Source organism: Myxine glutinosa, chromosome 9, assembly GCF_964187855.1.
Source record: "Myxine glutinosa chromosome 9, kmMyxGlut1.1, whole genome shotgun sequence".
Lineage (NCBI taxonomy): Eukaryota > Metazoa > Chordata > Myxini > Myxiniformes > Myxinidae > Myxine > Myxine glutinosa.
Window position 1 is genome coordinate 135,975,648 of NC_136269.1, and position 13,132 is coordinate 135,988,779.

The 13,132-nt window shown below is 47.0% G+C and overlaps 1 protein-coding gene across 1 annotated transcript in view; it reads right to left on the minus strand.

Moving 5' to 3' along the window:
• BEAN1 (brain expressed associated with NEDD4 1) overlaps positions 1-13,132 on the minus strand; it is a 77,453-nt gene that overhangs the window by 13,328 nt on the left and 50,993 nt on the right. Inside the window, exons 5-6 of the mRNA XM_078784977.1 lie at positions 9,569-9,835; positions 7,735-7,891 (exon numbers count right to left, since the gene is read on the minus strand). Of these exons, the coding sequence (XP_078641103.1) occupies positions 7,735-7,891; positions 9,569-9,835 (424 nt within the window). The remainder of the gene's footprint in view (positions 1-7,734; positions 7,892-9,568; positions 9,836-13,132) is intronic.

The following is a 13,132-nucleotide window of genomic DNA, read 5'->3' on the forward strand; positions in this document are numbered from 1 at the left end:
GCCATCTGTGCTACCCTAAGGTAATCACCAAGGGTAGTCACATGACAATATGTATATTCTCCGACATAAACAACAAATGTGTGTCTGCATATATATAGAATTGTTGATGTAATTGTTGAAGGACTGACTGTTACAGCGTTCATCCCAAGTGCCTTTTTGGCACGAGGGATGTGAAGGACACCTGATTGCGAGTTTCCACATAATGTAATTGCCTCGTGCAATTACCATGCAGCACCCTACAACGAATGCACCGTTAGGTTTTTAGAGGTGACACTTGCTTTTAGAGGTGACACACCGTTCGGCTTGCTGAGCAAATTAAACATGGTCTGTCCAAGACGCCAGCATGTGGACCATCCAAAAAACACAGACTACATTATTTATTGAGGAAGCATCCCAAAATGCAAAGCGCATCCGCATTATATAGTACAGTACTCAAAATATACTTGACCAAAACAGCTAGAAAATGTATATATAAGTGTACATTTTATGAATTTGTTTTCTCCATATTCTCATAATAAAGCAAGCAAAAGGTTTGTTGAAAAAAAGCTCAATTCGTAAAACAAGTTATGACCTAGACAGACGAACTAAAGCTCAATGGTAAATAAATAAAGGATCACGGAAGTGATGAATAAAATGGGGCGTCTCGTGTTGGACGAGCTATCATTATGTACCATTTTCATAATCGGTTACCTAATCGGAAGGGGTGAACATGATGGGTGAGCTCAATTTGGTATGAGTCAAAAAGTTCCATCTCTATTTCCAAGTGGAGGGAAGGTGAGAGAGGAGGAGGGGTGTGAGGTAAGAGTGGTGGGCCAGTGAGAGGAGGAGGGAGGGAGATTAGTGGGGAGAAGAGTAGAAGGAAGGAGGGTGGCAGGGTCTCTCCGAAAAGACCGACTGGACAACCCTCCCATCCACTTTCTGAATAATCCTCTCCAAGAAGTTCTGTCACTCAAGCTTTTGGGTCTCATTATCTGCCATGATCTTTCCTGGGAAAACCACATTTCAAATCTGGCCTCCAAAGCCAGTCGCCGACTGGGCATCCTCCGTCGTGCGAAGTCCTTCCTTGGTACACCTGAGCTCCTCACCACATACAAGGCTTTCATCCGCAGCTCAATGGAATACTGCTCTCCCCTCTGGGCTGGCGCTCCTGCCTCACACCTAGCTCGTCTTCACGCTGTTGAAACCAAAGCATTCAGAATCATTGGAATCTCCCACGATGAAGCTAACTCCAAGGGCCTCACTCACTCACCGCAGGCAGGTTGGTGGTCTTTCCGTCTTCTACCGACTCCCTTCTGGCCTTTCCCCCCAGCTCTCTCTGTGCTCTGTCCCACAAATATTCCTACAGGTCCCACAAGATCTGCCTGCAACCCTCTTATGGTTAAACTGCCAAAATCAAGACTCTCTGCTCACCTTCACTCCTTCATTCCTCTTTTCTCCCGCCTCTGGAACAAACTCCCTCACTCTCTTCAATCCCACTCCACCCTCCAGGTCTTTAAAACAGCTGTTCACCACCATCTCTTATCTTCCCCCATCCAAAACCTTGATCTTTTCTACCCCCGCTAATTTCACCCCAATTCCACTTTTTTGAAATACCAACTTCTGTCCTGGAAGTCCTTGGTGTCCTTGTGTATTATACTTCTCCCACCCCCCCCCCCTTCCCACGCCTCCTCCCCCCAAGCCCTTTCCCTCCCACACATCTCCCTGCTCTTAAATGTTGTGTGCTCTCAAGTGTTTGTGTGCTTCCCCTTCTCTTGTCTTCCGCTCCCTCTTTTTATATATTTTGTTTGTCTGGTTGATTTGTTTGTGAAGTAAATGTTAGCTCTTTCACGAGCCTCGATTCAGTATACAAAAAAAAAAGAGAGGAGGGGAGAGAGGAGGGGAGAGAGGAGGGGAGAGAGGAGGGGAAAGAGGAGGGGAGAGAGGAGGGGACCATCTCACACTGAACTCTGTCGCTGACTGATGTTACCCTGTGACAATCTTAGTCAACAGTCACAAAAAGGTCCCACCCCTCCAAAACACAGACACACACTAGTGAAGGAACTTAATCATCATTTTGTGTGCAACCTGTGATGCTGTGAGAGGGGAAGGTCAGAGGAAGAGTGGAGAGAGGCGGGGGGCGGATAGTGATGTGGGAAGGGGAGGGGAGGAGAATGTATTCAGTCATGTGTCGTTTGTAATAATTTTCTTATTCAAGCTTTAAAGTTATCAAAAAAGGAAGTTACAGAAGAAGCCCTGAATACTTTTGATCATTTTCTCTACCGAGAAATAAACAGTATATAGGGAGGGAGACCTCCAGGCAACCGCATTCCCGGACTCGTCTCGAAGGCGAAAAAAACTCGAGCTTGCTGCCGCTGGACCAATAAGGGCTTTGTTTAGTTACTATGACTTTGCCCTTTCAAATTTTGACTCAATTCTTTATTTTTTTTCTCCATATTCTCATAATAAAGGTTTGTTGAAAATTTTATGACAAAAACTAAAATGGTAAAAAAAAAAAAGTTATAACCTGGACAGATGGACAGACACACGCACACATGTGATTACAAAACCCCTGTTCCTGCTATGCAGGGGGGAAAATGCTGTCTAGAAAGTTCATAGAACACCTTACCCTGCACAACATGGAGAATAATGGCATGGGAAGGGTCTTTCCATCTCTTGCATTGTGTTTCCGAGCACGATCTACAGACTTGGCATTTAATATGGAATATTTTTTTTGTGGGGGTGAACTTACTTTTCAAGATGTCTTAGAACCAAAAGTTCATTGGAATTATGTTGAAATTATTCTAGATTTGGTTAATGTGACCTTTAAATGAAACAAAAACCACATTTGACATTTCGAAACAAATAAATTGATCCTTGAAAGTGATGTAAACTGATATCGAACTCAATTCATGGACAGTACTGTGTTAAACTTCTGTACGTTTTCCAGAAGTATCTCTTTATTTTGCACATTAGCCAAAAAATTTTTTAACAAAAACAAAAGTGAAATTATGACTGGGATTACGGACAGTAAAATTACAGTTCAGTACTTCGTGTAACCCCCACGAGCATTCAGGAGAGCACGTACACGTTGAGGCATGCTGTTCACGAGATATGCCGAGGTTTGGACAGGAATCGCTTGCCATGCAGTGACAATAGCCTGCTGCAATTCACGCACAGAGGTCGGCTGCTGGTCCAAGTGGTCGATTTGAAGCGTTAATTCTGCCAACAAGTTCTCTATCGGATTCATATCCGGAGACATGGCAGGCCACTCCATATGCTCTACACCACGGTCAGCAAGAAAGTGTTGGATCATGCGAGAACAATGAGGCTGTGCATTGTCATCTTGGAATACAAAGTTTCCTCGAAAGGCTGCACAAGCAAATGGAAGCAATGTTTCTTCCAGAATGGCCCTGTACTTGAACTGGTTCAGGTTTCCATTCAGAAAAACCAGGTCAGTTTTGCCCCCTGCATGAAAAGCAGCCCAAACGGTCACCCCACCACCTCCAGCTTGGACTCTTGGCACTATACAATCATTGTTGTAGGCTTCGTGCACTTGTCTGCGCACTCAGACGCGGCCATCTTGACGATAGACCAGAAATCTAGACTCGTCACTGAAGATCACGTGATTCCAGTGTCCTGGCTGCCATTGACGGTGCTCTCTGGCCCACTGCAATTGGTGCTGGCGGTGTTGTCTGGTCAGGCGTGGCTTTCTCAGGGGACGCCTGGCACAATAGCCTGCTTGAACCAGTCGTTGGTTGACTAGCCTTCTGGATACAGGCACATTTGTTAGTTGCTGCCACTCAGCCCTAAGCCGATTAGCTGACTTGGTACGGCCATTGCGGACTAACCGGTGCAGCTGGCAATCATCCCTCCTTGTGGTTCTGCGGGGACGTCCTGGCCTCGGTATTGGAGTAGGGACACCCCTCTGAGCATTTCGTTTCAGGATCTTTGACACCTAACCTTGAGTGATGCCATACTGCCGAGCAATAGCACGCTGTTTCATGCCGTAATTTCGTAAAGCCACCACTCCATGACAACCAGCATTGTCGAGTTGACCGACCATCTCCAGAGGAAGCGACAATAACTTTTGGAGACGTGCAGTAGTTGTTTTCCACTAATACAGAACGCAACAACCCTTGTGTACCTGACTGTGAAGCCAATCATCAAATGCACCTGTCCATACATTTTGCCACGCCACCTGTGATATAATCCTGTTGTTGACTTCTTGCTGCGACAGACAATCAGTGACATGGTTCTTTTAACAAATAAATCACCAAAGTGTAAAAGAAACTCACCAGATTGATATACTGAGTTAAGAAAGTAAACCCAAGTCAAGAAAAAAAAAAATCCATATTAAATGCCAAGTCTGTATATTAATTGTTCGTGAACTTCAAAAAACAGACGCGATGGCAACCAGATGAAGTCGATGGGTTAAAGGGAACAGTCCAGAGCTGAAACACATGCCAACTCTTCTCGGAGAAACTGACGATTGCGGAACCATCTTTGAGAAAAAATTGCACTTAATCAAACAGATCTTTTAGACGAAGTTAGCTCAGGCGTTGCATCGCTGGATGCTGACATTTTGTCTGAATCTTGATATTTCCCTGCACTGAGAGCACAAGCGGCAAATTTGATTGGTCAAGACAAAATTTGCCAAATTGCTGCTAAACTGCAGGTTTGTGGAAGTGCAAATAAGCCGATTCATTTTCTACAGTGTTCAAAATATCAAATTCAATTGAACTTCCTCGTTCATAGACTGACAGACACGCAGACAGAGCGATCCAACTGCTTACCCCGCTTTGCGCTACATGTGGGGTCACAATCAATTACAATGGTCCATCTATCAGAAAATGATAGGAATCACATCATTGCACAGGTTCGAGCAGGCTCTTCCATTCACCATATTGTAAGGCTCTTTTAGCATGAGGGAGAGGAACTGTGTATATCAGAAGACTTTATCAAGCACTGGATGAACAAGTGATATACAAGAAGTGGATGTTCCAGGATGAGGACTCCAACTCAGGTCTCAGCACCGATATATTCGCACGACCCATCGACCCCAGCAGTTTCAACATGCCCAGAGTACTGCAAACACACTCCCCGGACCTCGCAGGACAAGTGCCAACACCATCTTGAGGGCTCATTTGTGATGCAAGATCCATATTGTCGTCCTGTTCAAGTCCAATACTTACACCACGACTGTGCCAATGATGCGCAGCTGTGCCGATGTTACACAGCTGAGCCGATGGTGCGCAGCTGTGCCGATGATGTGTGGCTGTGCCGATGATGCGCTACTGTGCCGATGATGCTCTGCTGTGCCAATGATGCATGGCTGAACCAATGATGTGCGGCTGAGCCGATGATGCGCTGATGTTCCGATGATGCGTGGCAGTGCCGATGATGTGCGGCTGTGTGTATGATGCTCTGCTGTGTCGATGATGCGCTGATGTGCCGATGTGCGGCTGTGTGGATGATGCTCTGCTGTGTCGATGATGCGCTGCTGTGCCGATGATGTGCGGCTGTGCCGATGATGTGTGGCTGTGCCGATGATGCGCTACTGTGCCGATGATGCTCTGCTGTGCCAATGATGCATGGCTGAACCAATGATGTGCGGCTGAGCCGATGATGCGCTGATGTTCCGATGATGCGTGGCAGTGCCGATGATGTGCGGCTGTGTGTATGATGCTCTGCTGTGTCGATGATGCGCTGATGTTCCGATGATGCGTGGCAGTGCCGATGATGTGCGGCTGTGTGTATGATGCTCTGCTGTGTCGATGATGCGCTGATGTGCCGATGTGCGGCTGTGTGGATGATGCTCTGCTGTGTCGATGATGCGCTGATGTGCCGATGATGTGCGGCTGTGCCGATGATGTGCGGCTGTGTGAATGATGCTCTGCTGTGTCGATGATGTGCTACTGTGCCGATGATGCACTGTGCCAATGATGCGCGGCTGTGTGGACGATGCTCTGCTGTGTCGATGATGCACTGCTGTGCCGATGATGCACTGCTGTGCCGATGATGTGCGGCTGTGCCAATGATGTGCGGCTGTGTGGATGATGCTCTGCTGTGTCGATGATGCGCTACTGTGCCGATGATGCGTGGCTGTGCCGATTATGCGCTACTTTGCCGATGATGCGCGGCTATGCCAATGATGTGCAGCTGTACCGATGTACAGCTGTGCCGATGATGTGCAGATGTGCCGATGATGCGCTGCTGTGCCGATGATGCTCTGCTGTGCCGATGATGAGCTGCTGTGCCGATGATGTGCAGCTGTGCCGATGATGTGCGGCTGTGTGGATGATGATCTGCTGTGTATATGATCTGCTGTGCCGATGTGCGGCTGTGCCGATGATGTGCGGCTGTGCTGATGATGCGCTGCTGTGCCGATGATGCTTTGCTGTGTCGATGATGCGCTACTGTGCCGATGATGCGCTGCTGTGCCGATGATGTGCAGCTGTGTCGATGATGAGCTACTGTGCCAATGATGCTCTGCTGTGCCGATGATGCGCAGCTGTGCCAATGATGCGCGGCTGTGCCAATGATGCGCTACTGTACTGATATTGTGCAGATGTGCCGATGCTGTGCTACTGTGCCGATGATGCGTGGCTGTGCCAATGATGCGCTACTGTACTGATATTGTGCAGATGTGCCGATGCTGTGCTACTGTGCCGATGATGCGTGGCTGTGCCAATGATGCGCTACTGTACTGATATTGTGCAGATGTGCCGATGATGCGCTACTGTGCCGACGATGCGCAGCTGTGCCAATGATGCGCGGCTGTGCCAATGATGCGCTACTGTACTGATATTGTGCAGATGTGCCGATGCTGTGCTGCTGTGCCGATGATGCGCGGCTGTGCCAATGATGCGCGGCTGTACAGATGATGTGCAGATGTGCCGATGATGCGATGCTGTGCCGATGATGTGCAGCTGTGCCAATGATGCGCGGCTGTACAGATGATGTGCAGATGTGCCGATGATGCATGGCTGTGCCGATGACACCGATGATTGGAAAGCAAATTCCTATTTTGGGTGGGGTCAAACCCCACACAGACCACCTTGGACCTTGATTTTTTTTATTCCATGAACAAACATTGGTACATCACGGGTGATGAAGGTTGTGGGCAAGTTCCATCGAAATTGCGTGTGTGTCGTTTCGGAGAAAAGAGCAAATACCTATTTTGTTTTTGGGGGTGGGGGGGGGTCAAACACACCCCCGTAGTTCCCCGTCATGAGTGCACATTTTAATGCAGTCAATAAAGCTTTGTTAGACATCAGATATGAAGCTTGTGGTAAAGTTTCATCAAAATCGTGTGTGTAGCTTCAGAGAAGAGAGCACATACCTATTTTGGGGGGCAAGCACACCCCCCCCCCACCCCTCATAATCCCTCTTAATGAGCGCAGAGTTTGATGTGGTCAGTATACTCTCGTTAGGCATCAGATATGAAGCTTGGGACCAAATTTCATCAAAATTGTGTGTTTGCTTCAAACGATAATGACTGAAATGCTTACGGACTCACTCACTGACTGATTAACTGACTTACATACGGACACTACTCGATCGCATCCTGAAAATCGCTAAAAAATGAGGGTGACATCTTGGAGGGAACTACGGCCTGCAATGACCTCCTGTCTCTAGAAATTTTGTAAACGTCATTGGTTTGCGCAACACGACCACCAGTTGCCCTCCAACTCAAAGTCTTCACCCATTGAACCCCGAAACCAACCTAATGGAGATTCTAATGTAGCAGCTTACCTGGGTGGACCATCCAGGAAGTTGAGAGGCACATGCGACATACAAAGGGACAGTGAGATGGAGTGATTGCACAACTCTGGCTCGAGGCCTGCCAAGCACTCTGTCCTTGATAGGCTCAACTCCCCAAGGGAGCCACTCAATGATAGGCTGTCTCTGCCTGAGGTGGAGGTGTAATACAAAATGGCGTCAACTTTCCAATTGAATCGTGTCAGCTTATAAACTGATAACAACAACAAAACTAGAACAGCACTCGGTGAAGCGCATACATCCAGGCTGAACACTATATACGTGGCATGTTGTATCCCAGCGATAGGCCGAATCTGGATCCGGAACTGAACCAAAATCGAATTTCCTTGTCCTCGTCACCAAATCAACTCATCCACCTTGTCTTATCATACTCCGTCCACAAGTTTTTGAAATAACCTGCTGCATATCATTTGTGGCTCCATCTCTCAATGTTGAAGAATCACTTCAAAACTCGAAGGATCCAAATCTTCACCAAAATCGAATCGATTCATCGATTCACCCAACCTGTCCACCAAATTTTGTCTGAATCAGTCAAAAACGTTTTTGAGATATCCTACTCACAAACAGACGGACAAACAGGGGTGAAAACACAACCTGCGTCCACCTCCGGCGGTGAGGATGCAAGCAGAGTAGAAGATGCCATTTTTGGGAGAGTAGAAGGAGCATGTCCAAGGTAGTGACCTGGTCTGAAACCAAATCAAGCTGAGCGTGTGAGGCAGGGGAGCCAACCCAGAGGGGAGAGCGGTACTCCATCAAGCTGCAGATGAAAGGTGGATAGGAGTTCAGGTGGGCCAAGGAAAGACTGCGCGACAGAGTGACTGGCTTTGGAGACCAACATAGAAATGTGGTTTACCCAAAAAAGATCATTGCTGATGGTGAGAACAAAGGTTTGAGTGACAGAACCTCTTCATGAGGGTTGTTAAGAAAGGAGATGGGAGGGTTTGTTAGACGGTCCTTTCGGAGAGAGATAGTGAGAGCGTGACTTTTGTCAGGATTGAAAGACCCATTCCAAGTATTTGACCAGGTTGTGATTCTATCAAGGTTTGAAGAGAGGGAAGAGGCTCCAGTCTGCCTATCTTAAGGATGAAGGATGTCACGGCAGAGGGTGAAGTCATCAGCAAATCGATAAAGGGGATTTTCCAGAGAGTCAGAGAGATCATCGATGACGATTAGCAATAGGAATGGGTCCAGAACCCTTCCTTGGGCAACTCCTGTCTTGACAGGGAGAGGAGATGAAAGGATTCCGTTGAAAGACACATATTGTCTACGAGAGTACAGGAAGTTGGTAAGCCATGAATGGAGTTGGCCTTGGATGCCATTGGCAGAGAGTTCGGAGAATACGGCAGGATGGCAGACTGTATCAAAAGCTTGAGATGTGTCCAGAGAGACAGCCCTGATCACATATCTGACATTGAGGGCCTCCATCTATTTTTGGGAGAGTAGAAGGAGCATGTCCAAGGTAGTGACCTGGTCTGAAACCAAATTGGTGATCTGAGATGAGGTTGTTGGAGAAAAGGAAGGATTTCATATCAACTGCGGTGATGGATTCCATGCAAGCTGAGGTCTGTAGTTGAGGGGATGCTGTGATGTTGGTGGATTTCCAAGCAGTTGGAAGATGACCGAGGGCAAAATATGGTGAAAAGGGCAGAAGTAACTTTATCATCTTTCCAGTCACATTCAAAGTAACTTTCTCATCCTTCATCCATGTCATTTCACATAAGACACATGCACATGATTTTGAAATTTAGGATTACGGACTGCCATTGAGAATATTGCATGGATCAAGGATGCAAGCAACAAAACTCACCTTGAGCAGGCATCATGCCAAGCTGAGAGCCACGCATGCGGCTATCCTTTTTCAGGCTTCCAGCTATGATGGTGATGCAAGAAAGGACCAGGACAAGGCCTATGACTATTCCAGCGACAACGAGCGGTGACACCAGCAGGCTCGTCTCCCTGGGACCCCCACTTGTAGAGATGCTGCCTCCGATTTCAAAAGCTCCATTGTCGAAGGAATCAAAACTGCTGCCAGCTTCATCGGCTGGTTTTATCTCTCCACTCACATTTGTGGCATCTACAAGGGTGCGGAACATTACAGCGAATGGAAGTCGCAGGTAAGCGTTGAGATGTTATCTGATAAATTGCCATCAATCACACCAAAACCTAGATATTAAATCGGTCTTTTTTCCATTTACCTTCCACTTTCATACACATTTACCATTTCCCTCTCCTCCACTATCCATGTACCATATCCCTCCACTTCACTGTACCCACATCAAATTTTACATTCCCAAAAGACCATTGATGAAAACTACCTGGGATTTTGTGCAGTCATGTTGTGTTTCAAATCAATGAACTTGGACATTTTGGGGAAGGAATTGTTGAAGAACAGAGTACCTTTACTTTTATGTATTCCGGATTTCTCCTAATGGCAAATCCTCCCTTTTAGAATTTGTAATGACCACCTTCCCCGCTAATGTCTCCTGCTGTTCATCTCATCACGTGCTTGTGAGAGTCAACATCTCCCTGGCTACTCTGTGAGAGCTTCCTCAATGCCGACGAGTCTGGCATTTCCCTCAAGCAGATTGGCAGGGACTGCAAGAAGTCATCACTCTTCAGGATTGGTCTCCTATATCTACTGCCCCTGATGCTAGCTCAGCCTGGGAATTCTTCCACAGAAACCTGTTCTCTCTTATGCACAGATCCATCCCATCTCGTCTTCAATTTATCCTACCCTTCTTCCTGCCCATGGTACACTGAATCCTGTGGTGAGGCAGTTGCCTTGAAACAACTTGCGTTCTCTTCCTGAAAGGCAAATCCGACCGAAGGCAATCTCACTGCATTCCAAAAAATTCGCAACAAGTGTGCGTCCACCCACAGGAGAGCCAGAAAACATCTGGCCAACCTCAAGAATGAATTTTCAAACTGGTCTCCCTCCTCTAAAACTTGGTGGTGCCTTGTAAAGTTTGTGTTCAGTGTATGCTCCCCTTCCATCCCTTCCCTCTCTTTAAATGGCACCACAGCCAACTCCACTCGTGAGAATGCCGAATACCTCGATTCTGTATTTGCTTCCAAATATTGTGTCCCCGGCCCCTCGCTTTCTGTTCCCATCCTTCCCTGTCATACCCAACAGCTCCTGGAATCTGCGTCCTTTTCACCTGAGAAGGTGGAGAAGACTCTGGCAACCTTCGACTCTGACTCTGCTACTGGACCAGACAGCATCAGCTCAAGTGTCCTAAAAATCTGCTCTACTGCTCTTGTACTTCCTCTCTCTGCCCCTTTCATCCTGCCATTTACCTCAGGTCATCTTCCATCTGCTTGGAAATCTGCCAACATCGCTGCATTATATACACTAGGGCGTGCCCGTACGTGGGTGCAAAAAAACATGCGTGCAAACAACAACAACAAAAAAAAACGTTGAAACCACGTGGCAGTAACGACCACAGAACCCCCCCCTCTATTTACATGAAATGGTTTGGTCCATTCGCAAAGCCAAAGCGAACGGCTTGCGTGTACGGTAGAACCCCCCCCCCCCCCCCCCCCTCTATTTACATGAAATGGTTTGGTCCATTCGCAAAGCCAAAGCGAACGGCTTGCGAGTACGGTGACCATACGTTGGGAACCACTTGTCCGATTAATTTCAAACCTTGAAAAGGCACATCCTCGGGTCCCCAGCAATATACCTGGCAAGTTTCAAGTATATCGGACCCGTGGTTGTCGAGAAACAGCGGTCACAGACAAACACACACACATACACACAGAGATTACTGGAATTATAGATAGATGGTGAAAAAAACTGATCCACTTAACTACAGGCCTATCAGATTACTTTTAATCATTAGCAAGGACATGGATGGAAGTCGTCCAAGGTGGAGGATCTGTACCACGTCATCATACAACAATCATCCTAGTTATGAAATCCTTCCTCTTCTCCAATGGACTGACCTCAAGCCATCAGTTTGGATTCAGATCAGGTCACTCCACCTTGGACATGCTACTTCTACTCTCAACAATGGATGGAGATCCGCAATGTCATATATGAGATCAAGGCCGTCTCTCTGGACATATCCCGAGCTTTCGGTACAGTCTGGTATCCTGCCTTACTCTCCAAACTCTCTGCCTATGACATCCCACCTCCACCTAGCATTCCTCACGTGACTGCAGGGCGCATGCGGTCAGACAGTAAACCCCTTCTGGGGAAACTCCAAAAATCCATAACTACTGCTCACCTCCACTCATTCGTTCCTCCTTTTCCCATCTGTGGAACCAACTTCCTGAGTCTCCTCAATGTCATTCTTCCGTCCACGACTTCAAGTCAGCTGGTCATCACCATCTCAGCTCATCCCCCATCCACAACAATGATCGTTTCTACCCCTGTGAACACCACACTCCCCTACTCCTCCAAAACCACCTCTTTCCAAGTTTTTTTTCCTCCCACTTTGTGATTGAGGGTTTGCAGTTGTATCCATCTTCTTGACTCCGTGTCATCCCCTTGCCGTCATCATTCTGCCACACATACATGGCTATCTCGACCACCAAAGGTGGACAGAGGTTATGTTTTCACCCCTGTTTGTATATTGGTTGGTCTTGTGCGTTATTCTGTCTGTCTGTCAATCACCTACAGGTCACAATTTTAAACCGATCTTCATAAAGCTTCACCAAATGGTAGAGTTGGTCATAAGGAGGAAGCCTATTCATTTTGAGGTCAAAGGTCATCTTAAGGTCAAATTTCTAAAATTGTCATTTTTCATCCGATTGACTTCAAAGTTTAACATCATTTGCATATTGAGTCACTAAATTGGGAAACCAACTATTTTTGAGGTCAAAACGTCAACTCAGGGTCAAAGTTCTATAATAATCAATTTTCATCTGAAAAATCATCATTTGATGTCCTATTGTCCTATTGAACCAAGCTTTGATTAAGATCGTCATTTTAAATCTTAATGAAATGGGCAATTTGATGTATCCATGGCAACATTTTTTGGGGAGGGGTGGATTTTGCCAGTATCAAGTGTAACTCAGTGTAACTCATTGGTTGGAACTAGTAACGAACCAAGGTACGAGCAGGTGGTCGTAAGAATGTCAGGAATGCATCTCGCCCTGTCGAAGCTGGGAGTCCTGTTGTGTAGCTTTAGCACGGCCCCGGGCTAACACACATTCCCAAGTCTTCACTATTGACTTGGGACATCGGGATGCAAAGAGGGTGAAGGAACTCCCCAGCAGGGGGGCGAGCATGCATGACCTCGGGGCATTTGCGGAGAAGGGATTAGCGCGACGAGGCCCATATAAACCAGAGCAAACTATGAGTCAGGATCACTTGCCATCAGAAGTCCTGCCCGATGGGATGAACGAGTACGGCGTTGCGGAGGAA